Below are 22187 nucleotides of genomic sequence, written 5' to 3'. Positions count from 1 at the left end.
CAGACAGACCGAGAAAGAAGGAGGGGGGAAGGTTATGCTTAAAATGACTTTGGATTATCCGTATCGCCTCTTCCTCAGCGATTTCTTGTGCACATTACACCTCTTTTATAATATTGATGCAAACTTTCTCGATATTTAAACGATATAAATAGCATATAGGAGAATGTTAAGGTGTTATATGCAATAAATCACTATGAAACAGATGCCACGAACCCTCTTACGTCACTGGGACTAGTGTTGCCAGGTTAGCGTCATGAATGCTAGATATATTCATTTCCATTTAGCAACAGCATATTAGCGATCTCAGCCAAAGTTCGACCACATCTTAGCAAAGTCAGCTAATTATTGATCGATGTACAGCCGTAGGCAAAATGTCATGGACATTTCCTTGCTGGCTGTGGTGATGGAAGGTGTTATAGGAAATGTTTTTATGTGACTGTAATATGAAGCACACGAGAAGAGAAGATGAGAAGGAAACAGTCTCTGAAATAAGAGGAAAGAGACATATGAAAGGCAGGAGAAGGAAGCATACTCTCTGAACCTGAAGGAGGAAAGAGAAATGTGCAAGGCGGGAGGCAGGGACCATCGGCTAAAGTTTTCCGTGGTTGTGCCTAGAAAGTTTTGTGTCGATCGCCTTTCTAACCCTTTCTAAGAACAGGTTTGTATATCTCTGCAGTGGTGGTTGTGTGATACGTGGGATAGAGACTCTGGATGACCCCGACTCAGCCTACCCACCGACCTTCCTGTGGCTCCTCATCTCATCTCAATCCCCCGATGTGTCCGCCCTCGCCCTCCTTAAAGGTTGGTTTTACATATGGTTCGTCCACCTTAACTTGGCCGAGATTTCCCGTAACTTAATGGTAGAATAAGATAATGCTACAGCTTTACATTCTTTCCATCGCACTTCTTCTTGGCTAGAGTTCGTCTGTTTTAACTTGGAGATTTCCGGAGTCGTCAGCTAGTACGTTTCTTTCAAATAGTATGTCTGTCTTAACTTGGTGATTTCCCGTAGCTCAGTGGCAGAATAAGATAATACTATGGCTCCACATCCTTTCCATAGCACTTTTACGTGGCCAGTCCTCTTAACACTCAGTAATAACCACAGCACTTCTTCGTGACTAGTTGCTTTCACACTCTCCTCCTTCCCGCCAGACGTGCAAGTTGAGGTGTCAGCTGCGGGGGCGGAGGAGGTGCAGGTGGAGTGGATGGGGGTGGGCGGTGCGGCTCAGTACAGCGTGAAGCTTGTGCGAGAGGACGGCACTGCCACCTCCCCTGTGCTGGTGGACTGTGGAGGACGAGGTAAGAAAGAGAGGAGACCGGGTATGAGGGAGCAGGGATCGGGTATGAGGGAGCTGGGATCGGGTAAAAGGGAGCATGGATCATGTATGAGGGAGCAGGGAGCAGAGACGAGCATACGGGCATAACGATAAACAAAATAGTAACATAGTGTCGTTAACATGCCTTGATTCATAAGTGACTTCAAAGTCCATGATAAACTTTAATTCACTTTCATATGAGCCTGGAGATGCAGCTGCTACTAAAAACTAAAATTATTTCCTTAAGCACTAATAAAAAGTAAGTTCCTTGCTTAGCTGCACTCCATCACATAAGCATGGTATATTAAACTCATCAACCGCGGGGGACGATTTATTTATGTTACTCAGACGAACGTAAGACGATTTTCTTTCCTGGGAATCCCCTCGAGGCTTCAGGGTATAAAAACTATCTCGATCTAATGCGCAGAAAAGAAGCAGAGTAGCCACAATCTCTGTGTGAGCTTAAATATAACAACTGCCTCATCCTTACCAAAAGAACGTCACATTAACAGTGCATATTCTTTGTACGATACTGTATATACAAATCAAATCCGTGCCTAATGTATAGAAAGGCAAAACAATAGTATTTTTAAGGTCCAGGCTTCCATTCAGTTCGTACTTTGATTTACTGTTTAAACTCCCAATAATTCTGCCACGTGGTGTTTAGGGGTTGCTATCAAGGAGACATTGCCTTTGGGGGTTGATATCAAGGAGAAACTGCCTTCCCTATGCGGTTGATAAGCATGTATGTCTAGCCATCCTCTTCCTCTACAGCGGGTGGATGCGAGGCCAGCTTCTCGGGCCTTAGCAACGGGATCTACACAGCCGAGGTGACCTATTACTGCCAAGTGACCTCGCCCGAACCCCAAAGTCTCGTGTCCACCACCGCCACCACCATCTTTACCATCAGCACAGGCTCGCAGGGTAAGTGTGGCCTTCAGCACAGCTCCATGACACTTTGCGACGTCACTTTGTCCCCTTTTGTCCCCACCACCACCCTCTTTCTGATCGGTTATCCGTCTCTTTCTGTGTCTGTCTGTCACACACACACACACACACACACACACACACACACACACACACACACACACACACACACACACACACACACACACACACACACACACACACTAATAATACTTCCACGTTGCTTCGTTTATCACACGTCTGAGGTAGTTATCATCCACAACTTGCAATTATCACCCCAGTTCTTCTCATGCTAACCCTCTCACACGCCACTTCCCCTCCAGAGTGCCACGCCCCCTTCACTAAAGTCGGGGGTCGGTGTTTGGTGGTAGAGGCTGGGGTGCTGGGGTCCTGGCATGACATGAGCACCTTCTGTCTCCAGCTGGGGGGCCGCCTGGCTGTTGTTAATGGCGAGGATGTTATGTACCACCTCGTCCAGTACATCAAAAATAATGGTATGCCTTTTTATCTTCTTTTATGGACTTCCTCGTTCAGTTCATGAGAATAAAGAGAAGTAATTGGGGAAAATGTCATTAATTGCTTAGACCTGTACGTTAATAGCAACAGTATGCAATTATTTATTTATTTCTTAACCCCGTCAGTACTGGCAGTGTCTTCAAAACTGCTACTGTTAATGGAGAGGATATCGTGTATTATGTCGTCCTTTAAAGAAAAACTGGAAGCAGTTAACTAGTGGGACAGAAATAGGAAAGTGGTCAGCTGTCAATTATACCGTGCTTTTATCTTTCACCTGTCATTCCTTTCTCCATATATCTTTGAAGTCACTCCTCTTTCCCTCATCTTCATCTTATCACCTTCCTTTCTTTCCTCATCTTCACCTTGTTATTTTCTGCTCCATCAGGTCTGCAGTACCACGACTACTGGATCGGCGCCTCTGACCAGGTAATCGAGGGGGACTTCCGGTGGGTGGACGGCACTCAGGTGAGGATGGGCACACCGTACTGGGGCTACTACGGTACTGTGCAGAGACCTAACGGCGGGGATGCCTACGACTGTGTACATCTGGCTAGGGACCATTTCCTGTACTTCACCGACCATCCCTGCACCAACGCGTACAATGCAATCTGTGAACAAGTCGACTGAACATTAGATTTTTTTTTTTGATGGAAGGAAGAAGGAACGAAAGGCAGGAAGTCCGCAAGATCCTTCCCTCCAAGAAAAAAATAAAAACAAATTAATAGAGAGCCAAATTCAAGATCCGTTCATTTCGAGATGCCTAGACACACCGCGTTTAAAGGACTGGAGGTCATAGGCAGTAGGAAATATAGACAGAGGATGACAGTTCCAGGTTGACCTATTGTTGTGGAATGGTTGTTATTTACCTCTAGATGAAAAAATGTACGACACAACGAATAAAATGCAGTGTGTGAATAATTAAAACGAGCATGATTTATTTCTGGACTTATGCTATTTTTTTCTCAATATGAAGATTAATAGCTTAGCAGAATTAATATAAGTGAATGAACTATAGCTATCGACACACGTAGTTACATAATGTATTTGTGTTTATGTGTTTGTCAGCCATATCCCGTTTTCCATAAGTCATCGCGAACTGCATGCGACTCTCTCTCTCTCTCTCTCTCTCTCTCTCTCTCTCTCTCTCTCTCTCTCATGTCTATTGTCCAGTGCTTCAAGACGGTCTATCTTCCCGCTCATGTTAATTTAAAAATATATTCTATCTTTTTGTATCCTTAGAGAGATTCAAAAATCGACTTCAGGATTATTTATAGAACACACTTTTCAATATAATAATAATAATAATAATAATAATAATAATAATGGGAAGGAGAATGAAATATGTATCTTTGCTTTATTCTTAGAAGGTAACAAATGTGCAATGTTGACATGAATTTAGATCTGTGTAGGCCCAGTATGTAATAATAATAATAATAATAATAATAATAATAATAATACAACTACTACTACTACTACTACTACTACTAATAATAATAATAATAATAAAAGTTTTTCCGTATCTTGTGGTTTTTGATTGTCCTTAAATGACCTAAGTAGGTAGGTAGGTAGAGAGAGAGAGAGAGAGAGAGAGAGAGAGAGAGAGAGAGATTTATCAACATAATTTGTATCAGTGGCAGACAAGAGGACATGGAAATGTGAAGAATAAATCGCAAAGTAAGAGGTGTTAAGAAAGCCCCAAAGCTACATAAGTTTACCTCACACGGTACAACCAACCACACATCACCCATTCCTTGTAAGACTGTGAGAGAAACATCTGCCCTCATTGGTCTTTCAAAGTCTTAGTTAGGCCTCGAAGACTTGTATAAGAAATGTTGTGATGTGGTATACAAAAACAAATCGCTAAGGAGAAGGTGCTACGTAGCTTCCTTTACCACCTCGAGTACCGCCCTACGGCCCATTACCCTGCTGTGTGCACGTGGTCCCCAGGGTTGAGGGTATGAATGTGTGTGAGTATTATTGGTGTTACTGGATACACATACATACATACATACACACACTCTGGCGAACGGGAACACACTTTGTATTCTTTGCTATGAGACTTTTATTTTTTTTTTTAATTGAGGAAGTTCACAGCTGCAGACGATTTTAGCTGTCCACTTTACAGTCGAACAATTATAAAATTCTTGTCCGTTTCTCCAAAAAAGCGTTCTTGAGTTCCAAATACGGGATGACTATGGTTCCCTCATTTTGACTTGGAGATTTTCGTCCTTTTGTGGCTTATTTCCCATAGTTCAGTGGCAGAATAGACAACGTCACGGCTCTACATCCTCTCCGTAGCACTTCTTGCATAGTCATTAGACCTTGTTGAATAGCGCCATATTCTAGTGCTATCTCTTGTTATAGTCCCACACTGAAGATGGGGAGATGCAAAGTTTACAAGTAATTAAGGAGAACAGAGTATAGGATATGAAAAATTCGCTTCCCACTGTCTCACTAATTTGTCGTGATGAGATGGGTCAATAGATATGGTCCATTGCGACAGCTGGAAACGTTGGGTGGGAAAGAGACACAGGTTGAAGTCTTTATTTTTCTCTACTGTGTCGGGCTCCACAGAAATCTGAAGATGTGTAGCTCGAAACGTTAGAGAAAATAAAGATTCAAGCTCTAACCTGTGTCTCTCTCCCACCCAACATTTAGAGATGGGTCTGTATTAATGTCTGCCACCGTACATGCCTCCGTGTGTGTGCCATCAGAGAATACCGGAGTGTTTGTCGTTACTGTGCCCCGCTGAGAAGGCAGCGTGAGGTTTACGTTGCACTCCTCGTTCTGGCTGGCACCTGGCTTCGATACCCGATATGTTCACATGATTCATTTTTTTAAAATCTGAAGTTGCTCTTGCTGTGCACCTTCGATCAAGTCTGTTCGCAGTACTAGGTGATGTCGCTGAAATGAATGCACTTTGTGACACCACTTCCTGGTGCGATTGTACCTGGCACAGATCTTGCTCTTCGAATCGTTTCCCTCCTTGCAAGGCAGACTTGTAGGAAGTAGTTTAGTGGGTTTGTAGTGTGGGAATCAAGCAGGTGCGTGGCCGACAGGTGGGAAACAAACAGGTATGTTGAAGGTGAGTGAGTCAGTCGTGTTGATGCCAAATATTTGTTACATTCCTGGCGTCAAGATTCTTGGGAGAGTCTGAAGTTGTGAGAAACTATTTCCGTTAGCTCCTTTGGTAAAACGACGTCTTCAGCATATATTTTCGTGGTACCGGTAAACGATATATGTTCACATTAGGAGAAATACCTCACACAGCAAATGGGGTTACGGAGGAAGGCCAGAAATGATAACAGCACGGCCTTAATGATAACAGTACTTTTACTAAGAACTGCAGCAGGAAATAAAAAGATAAGCCTTATAAAAGAGACCACGACTCACACAGCACCTTATTCCCATCTTCAGCAAGGAGCTTACACTTTCAGGAGGCAGGAACTTATAACACCTTGAAATGGATCATTGCTGGTTACTGCTTATCGCTGTATTTATTTATGGTAGGACAGGAGACAAGCTGCCTTTTACTGTCAAGATATATTTCATGTATAGGTCAAATGCTTTCTTCCACTTAAGTTGCTTCGGAGCAGTAATTATTCCGAGCAACAGATCTTTCTATTGCTAGAATTTTTAACCCTCACATATATTTTTCATAATTCTTTTCAGGAGGGATTGCAGCTCCAACAAGCGGAGACATTAAAGAAGGTAAATATATTAGTTAATTTATGTATGTATTTATTTTTCTATTTATGAACCACAGAGATGAGAGACATTTACTGTTACAAAATTATTAAGAGATACACTTACAAACAAGGCATACCATCCATTTCAAGACGACACAAGGCGCTGTCTCAATTTCATAAGGAACAGAGCATCACCAAATCTCTGGATCGTGTAACGTAGCAGGTAATTTTACGTGTCTTCTCCAGCAAACAAAATGAGAACAATAAACCCCTCTTAGCTCCAGCATTTCCCTCATGGTTCCAAAGTACTTCACGCTTCTTTGCCAGGAGTTGATGTAGATGTGGTGTTCGTGGAAGAGGACGTAGTGAGGGTACAGTGGCCAGCTGTGGACGGAGCTACACAGTACAGCGTGAGACTATTGCCACACCAAGGACCATCAACTCCTGCCTTCCTAGTGGAGTGCCAGGGTGAGCAGGACAAGTAGTTTTCCCAAATGCTGTTGCTTTAGGTACTTATTCTTTCCAAGGAGTGTCTAGGTTGCACTTTCTGTTAAATATAGATAAGGTTAGGTTATTCCGTTCAGGTTATGGCATGTTAAGTTAGGTTAGGTGAGGGTGTGGACACAGAAAGCTGTTGGGAGGTTCTTGCATACATTTTTTCATAAATGTACTAATGTTTCTTACTGTCCGTATCCTAGTAGTCAGTCTCTGTAATATTTAGATAAGCAATAGAAAGAAACAGGATGATGGCGGAAAGAAACTTGACAAATTCTCTAACCACTCTATTTCTTTACAACCACTCAAATTTTCTATATTTGTTGCAGCTGAAACATGCGAGGCAACATTCGCTGAACTCTCTACCGGAAACTACGATGCTAAGGTGACATCCATCAACGGTGTGTCCCCTCAAGAAGCATCCATTTCCTACCCAACCACCGGCACAGCAACCTTCTCTGTCGCCAGCAATACTAGGGGTGGGTGTTTTTAGCCATTTTATATAAATATCTCAAGTCAGTTCCCAATTTCATAGCATTTCTCTTTACCAAAAGCCCCTCATCCCATTTCTGTTCAGCTACTGATTTCCTTGTCATAGCCTGGAGCTCCCTGGACTGCCCTCTGCAAGTATATGTATTCTCAATGCATTCCATTAGTTCATCTCCTGTTTTTGCTGAAGAAATTAAACTGTATGTTGCACCTAATTTTCTTGTTCCTCGTATTCATTCTCAAGCCTGCTTTCCTACTCTCCTTGCTCATCTCAGTAATGATTTTTTAATGTAATATTTCTTCTTCTTTATGATGTTCCGTTATTTATCTGTTACTCTCTCAGCAAACATTTGGTTCCTTCCAGTTCAGTGTCTCTGCTTCACGAGTCCTCCATTCCATAGAGTGTCTTTCATGTCTTCTGATGCTAAACTTTAGGCTATCTTCTTTTACATGTTGTGGATTCTTTCCTTTAATTATGTTGATCACTGATAACTGTATGCTTATTACAGGCCAAGAGTGTAATTATTCAGTATAAGTTTTAAGTATAGAAAAAAGATATTAGTGATAGGCTGTGACTGGCCATGAAAGAATGCTCATGCTATAGAAATAACAGTTTATCCAGGTTATTGCAATCCCTTATACATGCTGTTTTAGAAGACATTTTATTGGCGGTGTATGAACAGATTGTCGTACGCCTTTCACCGAGATTGGTGGTCGGTGCTACTTGGTGGATGCGTCTGCGACTGGGACATGGTACGAGATGGCTGTGTATTGTAACGAGATGGGCGGCCGTCTGGCTATCATTGAAGGAGAGAACGTCTTTTACTCCCTGATCAGATACATTCACGAGCACTGTGAGTAATGATCATTTTGGTGTGAAGATTAGCTTATTTACAATATCTGTGTATTATTGCGGACCCAAATATCGATCCGCTTCCTTGCGATGAATTACTAGACAGTGAGCGATGACTTTCAAAACTCAGGGATGCAATCTGCAGAGCCGACCGCACTTTTCAGAATATCATGTAAGAGTTTCAAAGTTTTTAGACTGAATAGTGGAGTACACAGGAAGCACAGATAACAGGAGGTCTATTGACGCATGACGAGGTTATCTGTCGAAGAAAAGTTAATTCTACTATGAACCAAAGAACGTCCAAGAGGGACTTTTTATTTCTAAAAATAAACCTTTGATCCCATTGTTCCCCCCCCCTCCCTCTCTCTCTCTCTCTCTCTCTCTCTCTCTCTCTCCTTGTGCAGAGAGTATCCAGATCCAGAAGGTAAATGTGTTTCGCAAATTTCACTCACATTTTACCCATTAACTCCCCGGGTAACCATAACAAAATGACTCACGGCAGCCTCACTAGCGTCTTTCTCAACTACTTTTGCACAATGCAATCCCTTAACAAACCTACACTGAGCCGTGTGCATTGCCGTTGCTTTTTCTACATCTTTGCTATCAAGCTGTCTATCTATAGCTATCCGTTTCCCTGTGAATATCCATCTATCTACCTGTCTGTCTGTCCATTTATCTATCAGTCTACCTACCTATCTATCTATCTATCCATCTATAAGTAGGTGAGGCACCCACCATCCACCCATCTGAGACAGTGTTACATTAAGGTGACTACACTAGGGAGGAACTAAATTATCTCTAGCAGCCCAGTAATCCATTTACTGTATTGAGTGGTAACAGTAATAGAACCAGTGGACATGTGGCAGGATAATGGGTTAAGGTGCCGCAGCCGTAGGTGAGGTTAACATCCAACGGAAGGCTAGGGTTGAGGCTTGCATAATGCCACTGAGGAGAGGGTGACTGGTACCTCTCACGTTATACATATATCTGGGGCCTCGTGCTTTTGACGGGCCAATAAAGAACTGGTTGATGACGGATGGATATATATTGCAGCTCTGCAGGACCACGCGTACTGGCTCGGCGCAACTGACGAGGAGACTGAGGGGGACTTCAGATGGTTGGACGGCAGCAAGGTCAAGCTGGGCACACCGTTTTGGTCATATCAGAACGGCAAACAGAGGCCCTACGTTAACACAAACGCCAACTGTCTTCATCTGTCAAAGTCCAATTTCTTGTACTTCATTGATGAACCCTGCACCTACACATACAAAGCCATCTGTGAGCAGACTGACTGATCAATATACCTTCTGAAGTTAATTAATTGGTTCTATGAGTTTCCCATTTATTGAACTAGATATTTTACGTGTGGAAGAAGTCACCACTCGTCTAATTAGGTAAATGACTTAGGGTGTTGCTCTATGGCTTACACAATAAACCTTCTATCACTTAAACGATTTATTCTTCACACCTGAGTAACGATTATCATGAGTGTTCTTTATCACACTAGGCTAATCAAACTAATTACAATATGAGAACAAAATCATTACAGAACAAAGATATGAGGAAGAGAAAGAAAAGCTCAGTCCATTAGTCAGAACTAAGATGCACTGTAGTTATCACTCAGTTTCTCCAATGAGCGTTATTTTAATGTCAACTTTATTCTCAGTTCATAGGAAATGCAAGAATAACATAGAACCTCATGTGAGTAAATGACATTCGGACAAGTATAGGCCTATATCTATCTATCTACCGATCTATTTCTATCTATGCTTTTACCTGTACGAGTATGTGAGGGTGAAAACTAAACACATACAACTTTTTTCATTCAAATTTTCCCATATACTCTATGCTTACATAATTTTGAATCCGTCCTCATCTCTTAGTAGAAAGTCCAACAATAGGGTGTTATAGCAGAGCACAATAAAATGGTACTTCATAATCATACTGTAGGTATTGGGTGAAATTTGAAAAAATCTTGGACTGCTCATAAGAATTGTATGGACTTTCACAGGGATAAAAAAAAAACTATGAATAATTTACTGCACGACATGATTGTGTTAGTTAAGCTATTAAGTTATGTATTTCCATTTTCACTCGCTTTCTTTAGAGATCTTAGGAAATCTGCGTTTAGTAAATATACAAGAAAAATGTAGGCTGCAGATAAGGGCAACTTCAGCCTGCGGTCTACTGGGTTCACGTCAACATGAGCCTCGAGTCAGCAGCAACAGCAATAGCATGGAGGAAGGGGGGGGTCGACTCAGCCCCAGATATGCTTTAACCAGGGCTAGTTATTTCACTGTGAAGATTTCTTTTTTATACATCCGCGTCTCCTGCAGGCGGTGGTGTCACGTTTCAAAGGGACAGAGGCGCCGTGGAGAAGCCTGGCATGTCGCAGTCTTTCCAGCAAGAGCGCGAGGCCTCCCAGCAGGTAACCCAGCAGGAGGAAGAAGAAGGCAGCCTGGAGGTGTGACAGGGTGATGGCCACGCTTCTCCGCCCCTCCTCACCCTGGCTGCTCGTCACCTTGGCCTTCTCATCCTTAGCCCACTTCTGCACCAGCCCCGCCGCCGCTATCCGTCCCAGCCTGCAAACGACACCAGGAGGAAGTTACTGAGCCACGCATTAATCTTCATCTTTCCTACTGACGAATTGACGCAGCGTACACCTTCAATTGCACGATTCAGGTACAACAATACCTCTCTTGGGTATAATTCTGATTCTGAATATTTTTTAGCACCATGTCTAAGGTAGTCAAAATTTCAAAGAAAAAAAAATGATCCGGAGAGGAATCAAAGTATCCAGCCACAGATAATCACAGGAAAGGATTTTATTATTATTATTATTTTTTTTTCACGATCGACTCACATTTTTTCGAAGACCATCCTGAAGGGCGAGCCACTGGTGCAAGCAATACCGTAGCCCTGAGGGTAGAACGTCTCTCTGCCGAAATGGAACTTGTGCATCCCTTTGGCCGCCGCCTGGATTTCGGAGCCAAGACGAGCATTTAGGAACACATACCTCCCCGCCAGCACCTGTAGACGACCCGGAACATTGGTATCGAGAGAGAGTGAGAGAGAGAGAGAGAGAGAAGCTTCTATATACCAGCTCTGAGCCAGGTGATAGAGATAGGGGTAACTGAGGAAACTCGAGGAAAGAAATTGCTGTGAGGTGTAGAGGTGTGAGGGGGAGAAAGAGGGGAAACAAGACTATTTTTGCCAACTTTCTCTGCACCAACACTGAGGTAGGTGACAGAAGCAGGTATATGAAGGTAAATGTAGAGACTCAGACAAAAAAACTATTGAGAGAGGTACAAGAGAGGTGGGAGGAAGAAAAGGGAACAAAGGGAAATGTAGTACCAACCTTCTCTGTACCTTCCCTGAAAGAGTCAACGTAGCCAAAACTCGGGTCGAACATTTCCCAGATACTCCTGTAGATGCCGCTCGTGGCCTCCTGTAGGCGGAAAAAAAGGGGCCTTGTCAGAAAAAAAAAAGAAAAAACCTAGTTAGATACCTGTATAAGCTGTCTTCTCTAACTTCCTTTATCGCTGTTAACCCTATCACGACGTATGCTGTATTTCATTCCTGTTGTCACCAAACGATTTTTCTGTGATTACGAGAGACATCTGGTAGTGAAGTTTGGCTTAGAAACAAACCTTGACTCCTTTGGCAACGAAATGTCTCCTGCAAACTGAATTAAATCGTCTACACGGACTTATATTTGTTCTAAGGTGGAGTTTTATAGACAGGTTTGGTACAAGTAACTCTGTTGGATTGTGACGTTCTAACATCTTTCTATTTATCATTGTAATGTACGCCAACCATCCCGTAGAAGCAAAACCTTATGGGTGACACCTGATTATATGTATATCAACCAGGGTAATAAATAGTTTTCTGGACAACAAGAAAACATGTCGCATATCATTTAGTGTAGAGTCACCTGAAGGCAGAACAACAGTACATGAAGTGAGTGGACTGTGACAGACATACCCTCAGGAACAACCTTATCATAATTAGCTCTCTTCATTACGTCTTCCCGGGTCATAGTTCGTAAGACCATCTCTTTTTTTAATTTCTTCCTTCCTCCGTCCCTTTCTCTTATATTTTTTTTTAATTGGTCCTTCTTCCTCCTCCTCAATTCTTCCCTTCCTGCTCTCCCTTTTCCCTTTCTCTTTTCCCTTCCTTTCCCTCTAGCCTTTTTCCTTCTCCCTTGCCCTTTTCATCCTCCTCCCTTTTCCCTTCCCCATTCCCTCATTCCCTGTGGCTGACCCTGAGAACATATTCGTTGGACGTGCCCAGGACCACCACGGGATGGAAGCCCCTGCTGTGTGCGGCGTCCAGCAGGTCACTGAGAGAGTTGATGGGAGGTTCGTAAGCAGGGCGGGCCAGCACAGCAGTCAGGGTGCCCGCGTACATGGCTGAAGGTACAGAAAGGGAGAAACAGTGGAAGAATTTTACCAGCACATGGCACTGTTGTTTACTGGGAATGTATGTAAGTTTCTACCTGCCTTGAATTTTGTGCAGAAGAAACCGCCTAATTCCATATTCTTACTGCACGCAGTATAAACATTACGTAAAACAATTGACTGAGATAAAGTTTGTCAGGGCGGTGGTGGAAAGGTGAGGGATGAGGAATACGTGCTTTCTTGCCTATATTCCTGGCCGAAACTCACTGGGACATCTCATCTCAGTGCATCTAACCGTAAACTGTGAAGCAGAAGAAGAACCACGAGAAGATGACGATGCGCAGAGGCCAGTCGTGCGGCACGCCCCTGATGCCCTGGTTGAGGAGCGCCCGGTACACGTTGAAGCTGAAGTTGAGTAGGGAACACCGCCTCTCCACCCCCCGGAGGCGCGCGTGACCCCAGCTGACCCCGGCGAACACTGGCCCCATCAGCGCTGTAGCCGCCACCACCAACAACCACAGCTGGACAGGGGATGGTATAGCTGGTTTGTTTTCACCTGAGGGAACTGGGCTACTCTCATAACGTGAATACTAACTCGTGGTTGCGTGAAATTCTCTGACCCTGTACTTATGGTCAATAAACCGTCTCCAGTAGTTGTAACACCAGGCTCATCTCAGTGTGAACCCAGTGGACTGCAGACTGAAGTTGTCCTCCTCTTCCGGCAGCTCAACAGTCTCCTCGCGATGGATAAGGAGGGTGTTGAGGGACGTTTGTATAACCGGGCAGTGGAGTCACCCGCTTATATCTGCTCCACCACGTGAAGGTATCCCTCTCCAGCACAAGGACGGGGATGGAACTGATAAATAGGGCAGGTTTTAGGTTGCAGAAGATGGAAGTTACTGTTAACCCACGAACACCCCCAGTTTTAACAGAGGGAGGAAGTTGAAATGATAAATAAGGAAGACTGCAGAAGATGACTAAAAATAATGTTAATATAGAAACACCGACAACTGGCGAGGAGGATGGGAGATGAACTGATAAATACGGCAGACTGAGGATGACTGAAGTAAATATTAAGGGGAAGTATCGTGGAATACAACTTCGAGTCCCAAACAATCCAGCCTAAATAATCTACCCAAAATACGACTCAGGGCAGCTCGTACCGGTAGTGTGAAGGGCGAGAGGACGGCAAAGGCCCTGTTCCTCTCTGCCGGGGCCTTGGAGACGAGGACGGTGGGTTCCATGAAATAAGGGCGAGTAAAGTCCACTACTGTCTCCCGTGTGGCTGGGGATGAGGCAAGGCCAGGTTAGGTCAGGGTAGGTCAGGTTTGGTTAGGTTAGATTAGGTTAGGGTAAGGTAGGGGATGGAAGGGAAGGTTTGGTTTGGTTTGGTTAGGTTATGGTGGTCAAATGTAAAGGAGGGTAGGTTAGGTTAGGTTATTCTCTAAAGCTGAGTTGGTTTGGGATATGCTGGTTCATTTAGTTTGAGTCAGATTAGGGTAGGTTAAGTTTGCTGAAGTTAAGAATATGACTGAAAGAAAGTAATACATGCACAGCCACTTCCATATCTCATACATTTAGGTGTACATGAACTTACCCTAATGGTGACTGGGCAAGATATCACATCTATGCTAACATAAGGACTGGTGACGTATTGATGAGTGATTTAGGCGGCTGCACCTCTGTTACAAGTTGGTCTCTTCACCCAGGGAACGTTTTATTCGCTTCGTTCTTACATCAAGCTGTTTTACAAAGTTTAGAAGAGGTCTGTAATAATGAAGGGGTTAATGAAGGCTGTATCTAACCACTCTAGTTTAAAAAGAGTGTCTACTGATCTAATTAGAATCGTCTGACGGTTCAAGAACTAAATGGAAAGCACGTCATTGAAGTGAGTTGGTGCTAGAGGGACGCCTTCACGTGATGACACTCATATAACCCTGTGGTGAGGCTGCAGGTATTACAGACGTCCCTCAGATGTCTCATTATACGACAGGAGGATAGTGGACTGCAGGAGATGTGCAACTTCAGCCTACAGTCCACCGGGTTCTCGTCCGGATGAGGCTGGGACCACAACAACAAATTAGGGAGTGCAAGATGATGTGTGGTGCTACGTGAAATGAATAATGGTGCCTGTGACGATGATGATGATACCTGTAATAGTGATCTCGTTGACGGCGAGGTGTGCTTGGTGCCGTGACACGAGCCCCATCATCCCAGTCACTGTGCCATTGGGCAGTATGGCACCCCACTGACCGTCACCAGCCACCACCACCTCGTACCTGCGGAAAAGCACAGTTGAAGCTTTTCCTTTGTCTTGGTTATATTACATGAAAAAAAAAAAAAACTCGAAAATAATGCTTTAAATCGATAGACGCGCACAACGAACAGGGCTGCCCAAGCATATCTCCCTGACTGAATAAAAATGCCTGGTGGTAGAAGAAACAAAATATTAAGGACTTCATCTTACGGAAATAGTTAATAATATGCAGCACCTGGGCGACATTTCAAAGCTCCCCCGTCTCTTTCAACGCTCCCTCATCAATCTCAACGCCCCCTCCCCCCCGTCAGTCTTAACGCTCCCCATTCAGTCACAACGCTCCCCCCTTACGTGAAGTTGAGGAATTGGCCCAGGGTGTTCAGGAGGCTCACGTCAATCCCGGCGTCCTGGCGGGGGCTACCATCACCTCCCTCAGTGGTCACTCCGAAGAAGGGCCAGTTGTTCACCACGGCAGCACGAAGCCGACGCCCGCCGAAGTCGCTGTAGAGGGTGGGCAACGGCAGGTGCAGCGGACTCACCAGGTTTGTCCGCGCACCCTCCCTGGCATCCCAGGTCCAGTGTCCGGCCTTTCGTAGACTGTGTGGGGGACTGGGAGTGAGAATAAGAGGGCAGGAACAGTTTACCACCAGTCAGCGAAGGTACAGACGATTCAGAAAACTTTAGACACGTGCTATACGACGCAAAATGCACATACTTCCTACCATTTAACATATTTGTGTTAATGATGAATTTGGTAGCTCGTGTTTTACCATCAGACACTACTCATTACAATACTCTACCATAAAGATATTTCAAGAATCAAAGTCTAAAAGCAACATGAGAGACGTAGGTCACAGAATCTTGCCGCCTCAAATCTTCAACCAGGCATAAATATATTTTATCTGAAAGTTTGTGCAAGTGAAATTTACAAGAGGAGGAGGAGGTGCGTAACAACAAGAGAGGCAGAGAACATAAGCTTCAAGAAAGAGTACAGCCAAAGTTTAACAAGAGAATCAAAGCGAGACCAGAAGACCCTGAAACTAACGTCATAGCGTTGTCTTGTGCCACGTATGAGGAGTGGAGCAGGTAGCCTCCATCATCTTGTCTCACTGCCACGGCCATCTGTACACACACATCACGGGGAATGAACAGCTGATCTTTAGAGTACAATTCATTAACGGCAGAAATCATATCATGTTTGTCTTACGTAAATGGGTGTAGTCAGGGGAGTATTGGCTAGTGCAAAGTTTCTTAATGATTAAATAAACAGGAAACGCCTCACGTTTCTTCACCTTTCACACCTATCTCTGCCTGCTTCACTTGTCATTACCTGCCTCACTTGTCTCTGCCTGCCTCACTTGTCCCTGTGTGCATAACTTAGCTCTGTTTCACCCTTTCCTGCCTGTCTAACCTATCTCTGCCTACATGCCTCATCTCTCTGCCCACATCACCGTTCCTGCCTGCCTAACCTGTCCCGCCTTCACCAATTTCTACCTTTCTCACCTATGTCTACCTGCCTAACCTTTTTTACCTGCCTAACCATTCTCTACCTGTCTCATCTTTCTTTTGCCTGCCTCACCTGTCTCTACCTTACCTGTGTGCCTTCTCTGACGACCTGCACGACTCTGGCTGCCGTGTCGTTCTGCAGCACCACCAACCAACGCAACCATGGCGACTCCAGCGACCCAGCCACCACCTGACACACATACACATACTCATTTCACTGCATCTTGCCCTAAAATTCTCCCTGTGTGTGTGTGTGTGTGTGTGTGTGTGTGTGTGTGTGTGTGTGTGTGTGTGAGTGTAAGTAAGTAAGCAAGCGGATGTTTGTTGCTTAGTCTTCGATTCAGATGCTGCCAGAATTTGATGATTTGGCACTGGTCGTTGTTCTGGTCAAATCTGCAGCCTCAGGAAGGGAAACAGAAGAATTTTTTTATGAGTAGTCTGCCACATGCCAAATCATTGCATCCTGGCAGCGTCTGACTCGTGACGACTAAGTGACAAACATCCGCTCACTTACATGTTTTGGCCACCGTGACAGGATTAACTACGTATGCTCTTTGAAAACTTTATATAAACTGCAAAATACAAAATTTGAGTCCACTGTGGTCACTTTCATAAATGCCTCGGATCACAGCGACAAGACTGGATACAGCAGTAACTTTTTAGTGACAAGAGGGACTGCATTCTATGGACACAGCTGTGGTACCTGGCTGAGGATGTGGAGTGTGTGAGAGGTGGTGCAGACAACCACCACCTCCATCACTCGACCGTGTAAGATCACTGCTTCCGCCACCCACTCCAGACTGGTTGAAAAGTGAAAGACACTGACGGCAACCCACCTACGATACCATGATCCCACCGCTGCCACCACATCTGTAACAGCATACCCACATCAGGTTAGGCGCTGACTGGGAGTGGCTAGACAAGTGGGACAAATGGTGCATAGATTTTTACAATTAAATCGAAGTATTTGTTGTAGTTCGTGGGGTTCGATAAACGCATTCTACTTTATAGAATAAATGAAACTAATATTAACACTCAAGAATATTGCTGAACCACAGTGATGCTCTAGGAAATGTTGATGCAGCTTCAACCGTACCTTACTGCTAGAATAATAAAAAACATTAGAGGTATTTGTGCTCCGGAGAAACTTTAATTACTGCTGGTTTCACGGCACATCCTTCACATAGGGTAACGACCTTCATTATTTAATACAGTAAAAAGGTGTCAAGTCATACTAACGACCAATTGCTCCAGCATTAAATCTGAGGAAAATATATTATTTGGGCAATGACACATTTTCCTCACCACGGTGCAAATCAATCTGCAGTTTTTTCCTGTCATGCACTGGAAACGTTATCATTATTACGTTATCAAGACTTTCGGATGATGGGCAGTTCTGTCAGATGTTGTCAGAAGAGATTGGCTTCTAATGCCCAGAATCAATAGCTAAGGAAGAGGTGTCACGAAATCTCCAGAAATCACATAAAATATTACATCACAAAATTATCGACGTAGGTTGCCAGGTGACGTCAATTGCAACGCTTGTCAGTCTCTATCGCCAGCCTCCTCCACGCCACGCCAGCAGGTGGTGATGGGGAGAGAAAATTAAGATGATTGAAAAGATCTTCTATCATTTGTTGGATATTTTTAGAGAAACCAAATATGTGGTACTTATGTTTTCTAAAAAAAATATATATATATTTTGGTGAAGGGATTTATTCTGCCTGTCTGTCTGTCTGTCTGCCTGTCTGCCTCTGTCTGTCTGTCTGTCTCTGTCTCTGTCTCTGTCTGTCTGTCTGTCTGTCTCTCTCTCTCTCTCTCTCTCTCTCCCCTCACACCTGAACCCTTACATTCTGATCACCTCAATAGCCTCCTCTTCATTTTCGTCCTACCAAGATGAGATATTATGCAAACTTTAACATAGATCCGTTAAGTACCTGGTAATGAGAGGTCGTATAGCAGAACCACCTGAGTACCTCCGGAAGTCGCCACGAGGGAGTCCAACAGAGTACCCAGTCTATCACCTTCCCCGCCCCTGGCAGGAGGAAGGGCAGAATATAAGCTTAAATCGGTTCCAACAAATGTGAGGTAAACCGCCAGAGACATACCTACCCCTCATCCCTTACACCTACCCCTCATCCCTTATACCTACCCCTCATCCCTTATGCCTTACCCTGGTCCCTTATACTGCCCCTCAGAGCCCTTGATTGCCCACCTGTAGAGCAGAGAAGGGGCCAGTGAATCCAGGCCTGTGTGACTCTGATTGATGGCTTTTGTGTTGTCTCTGCTTACCCTCCCCTCGCCCCCGGTCCCCGCCTCTCCAGCCCTTGATGCTCTGGCCTCTGCTTCCCCTGTTTGAAAAAGCAGGAAGAAATTTTGCCTACAGTATCATTTTTCTTTATTAATGGTGTATAATCGTTCAGCTGGCTATTACTCTTGATATTAAACTAGCCGCATTACTAGTCAATTTTTTTTTAATGCAAGGAAGAAGGAACTAAAGGAAGTCTGCAAGATTGATCCCTCCAAGAAAAAAACAAAAATATCAGAGAACACAATGCAAGTCTATGTGTTCTATGTATTCTCAAATAATTAATAAAACAGCTTAAAATAAACAGCCTTACCCTTATAATATGGTCAGTGTTCTAAACAGCTAAGGTTTTTGAGTGTAAATACAGCTGCATCATTAGAGCTACAGGCAGGCTTACCATGAACTGTGAGGATGAAGCTAAAGACTAGGACGGTGACTGGGCCCACCCCCATTGTAGCTCTATTTTGTGGCTCTGTTCTGTCACCGTGGCACTGATATTGTCCTTAACAGCTGGTGTGGCAGGTAATTCTCATCTTCACCCCTCCTCACCGTCCAGTCATCTCACATTATCTGTCTGAGACGAAAACCAAGCATAAGAAGAGCAAGGAAACGAAAATACTGCTGCGTAACGTAAAATTTTGTCACAACTGCATGAGGGAAGAATAACCAGAGGGAGAAGAAAATAGTGCTTCTGAACATCAAAAATTCCCACATAGTCTACATGAAGGAAAAATAATGAAAAAGTCAGAGGAAGAAAAAGAAAATTCTCCTCCGAAACATCAAATTTTCTCACATCTTCAGGAAACCATGAATAAGAAAAATAGGAAGAAATTACCACTCATCACCGTCCACCTCCCTCCCATTACGTGTTTGAGGCGCAAATAATAAATAGGGAGAAAAAGAAAACACGACAGTACCCCTTCGTACCTCACAATTTTCTCCCATTTTCTACAAGAGGTAAAATGAATATGGAGAAGAGCAAGACAGCAGGCAGTACTGTTCCTTGCCATCTAGCTCTTGTAATTAATGGATAAATAAAAAAAGAACCAAAGAAGTACTGCTCCATACTCCCCAGCTTTCTCAAGGTATTTGGATAAGGAATAAATAGTGAAATAAAAGAAGAAGACGAACAGGGGCAAGAAGAAGATGATGATGATGATGATGATAATGAAGAAGAACGTGAAAAAAGGAAATAATAGTAGTAGTAGTAGTAGCAGTAGCAGTAGTAGTAGTAGTGATAAAAGAAGAACGAGCTGCTCCCATATACCTTGCCATTACGATGCAGGAAAAATAGAAAGAGAATAACCAAGTAAGGTCACTGCTTCAGGTCATTGCCATGTATGAGTTTTGATTCATTTTATTTTACACATTGATTACACCTTCCAAGAACCCACACGAAGCACCCTATCTATGCTTCAGGGATTAGAGGCTTCAATTCTTCCTTTACTGCCAATTAACTCATCAGATCATTATTTTTCATGCATAATTACAACGGCAAGAGCTAATGATTTACAGATAGTTATAGCCAGCATTGAAGAAATTTTATGTAATTGGTGGGGTGTGTCTGTATGTCCGTTCAGGCTCTTAACCCCTGTGATTTAGTGACTTATTTTTTTCATTTTATCTCTACTATTGCATGAATTTTGTATGGAGTTAGAGTGAGAGGCCGTGCAGTGAAAATGTATACTCTCTCTCTCTCTCTCTCTCTCTTTCTCTCTCTCTCTCTCAAATCTCCTCAGCTGAATAAAATCGTCTGTAGGAAGCAAAAATAAAAAAGAAATTGTCATCCGAGTGAGAGGGTTAACTTTAAAAACCCTTCGCCCAGAAACCTCACCTTTATAGACCGGCTGCTGTTGGTTATATCTAGGTCAGGTCGAATATGGAGGTCAGGGGTCAAAGGTCAAGGTCAGGAACGTAAAATCTATCCAAAGCGAGCAGCTGGTGTCATTCTTAAAGACATTCTAATTTTTTGGGAAAATAATTTAGTTGAATTTTCCTGTCTTCATAATATAACTTTAAAATGAACGTCTGACCTCTCTCTCTCTCTCTCTCTCTCTCTCTCTCTCTCTCTTTTATACAAGGAAGAAGGAACCAAAGGCCATAAGCCCACAAGACTGTTCCCTCCAAGAAAAAGTAACAAAATAACAGAGAGCCAAATTCAGAACCTGATATGATCTCGCTGGTAATAATAAAAGAATTAATGGCATTATAAATATATCATGATGGAAGGGTAAATATAATTCTGCTCAAAAAAAGTATACCTAGCAACAATTAGCTGTAATCTCTTATAAGGTATTCGATTCTCTTCTGCAAATGGGCATACTTTGGTAGGCAAATTACAAGAAAAACACATCCATACTTTACGAAAATATTCTTAACATAACCTAAGTTAGTTTAGGCCACAAGTTTTTTTTTTTTTTTTTAGCTGAGAATAAATCAAAGGAACCAGAATTATAATTTTTTTCTTTTATTTCTTTCATTTTTATTATTATTATTTTTTGCATCTTTTATCTTTTCTTTTTTCCGTCTTTTTTCGTTTTTCTTGTTTTTCATATTTTTTTTGTTTTTTTGCTTTTCTTTTTCCTCCACCCACTTTTCGTTACTTGGTTTGATAGGAAAATGTGTAGATATATTTTTTCTGAGGCTTGTACTAAAATGCCCACCTCTCTCTCTCTCTCTCTCTCTCTCTCTGCCTGCACTGTTATCATCTTATCATTTATGAGTCGTGGCGTCATTGCTACAGGGGATACCGCAGCATTTTCTCCTTAGTGATTCATTCTGCTTATCGCACCTCAGTATTCTCTCTTTCTTTTTCTCTCTTTCTTTCTTTCACTCTCTAATTACCTATATTTAATTCTTGCTTCTCCCCCCAGGTGATTGTAATTAGCTTTGGAGGGATCATTTGAAGTACAGGAATTAAAAATAGAGTCTATAAATTCATTCATATACTAATGTCTCTCACAATGCTGAAGAAATTCGTCTGAAGGATGCAAGATTAGAAAATAAAAAAACAACAACAAGACCGAGCAACAACAACAACAACAATAACACCACCACCACCACAACCAACACCACCACCACCACCAATAATAATAATAATAATAATGATATCATTATTATTATTTGTAGTAGTAGTAGTAGTGGTAGTAGTAGTAGTGGTAGTAGTAGTAGTAGTAGAAGTAGTAGTAGTAGTAGTCGCAGAAATAAGGTTAAGGTGTTTAGTCAAAATTAATCACGAAGGAAGAGAAGTTTTGAAGTCTTGCCAATGAACCAAAACATGCTTATTTCTGGGAATTCTCCTTTCCAGAGAACATGAATTATTGAAAATCACGTTCCTGATAAACATCCCCATGGGTTCACATTTCCCCCTGAATAATTTTACAGTGATGGATGATTTATTTTTTTTTTGTCATTTTTCCCGTCGCCATCCA

General features: G+C 43.0%; 1 protein-coding gene across 1 annotated transcript; it reads right to left on the bottom strand.

Moving 5' to 3' along the window:
- Positions 1-10578: 10578 nt before the first annotated feature.
- Positions 10579-19208, bottom strand: LOC145405034 (putative glutamate receptor). The gene is made up of 14 exons (XM_080276534.1): positions 19154-19208; positions 18622-18799; positions 18386-18483; positions 17152-17318; positions 16537-16638; positions 15988-16064; positions 15294-15539; positions 14837-14964; positions 13849-13970; positions 12981-13206; positions 12549-12697; positions 11644-11733; positions 11149-11315; positions 10579-10867 (listed from the first exon to the last, which is right to left on the bottom strand). The coding sequence occupies exons 1-14, from the start codon at positions 19206-19208 to the stop codon at positions 10579-10581; spliced, it is 2094 nt and encodes a 697-aa protein (XP_080132660.1).
- Positions 19209-22187: the final 2979 nt, after the last annotated feature.

Source organism: Coenobita brevimanus, chromosome 65 (assembly GCF_032717465.1).
Source record: "Coenobita brevimanus isolate Jiangsu-jjx chromosome 65, ASM3271746v2, whole genome shotgun sequence".
Taxonomy (NCBI): Eukaryota; Metazoa; Arthropoda; class Malacostraca; order Decapoda; family Coenobitidae; genus Coenobita; species Coenobita brevimanus.
This window is presented reverse-complemented; position numbering and strand designations above follow the sequence as displayed.

Bases quoted from the DNA above. Each gene is read 5' to 3' on its own strand.
- LOC145405034 (XM_080276534.1), bottom strand. From the start codon at position 19,208: ATGGGGGTGGGCCCAGTCACCGTCCTAGTCTTTAGCTTCATCCTCACA. The intron at 18,800-19,153 runs GTAAGCCTGCCT...TTTTTCAAACAG, and splicing joins CTTCATCCTCACAGTTCATG to GGGAAGCAGAGGCCAGAGCA. The intron at 11,734-12,548 runs GTCAGCCACAGG...TTCCGCCTACAG, and splicing joins CCAACGAATATGTTCTCAGG to GAGGCCACGAGCGGCATCTA.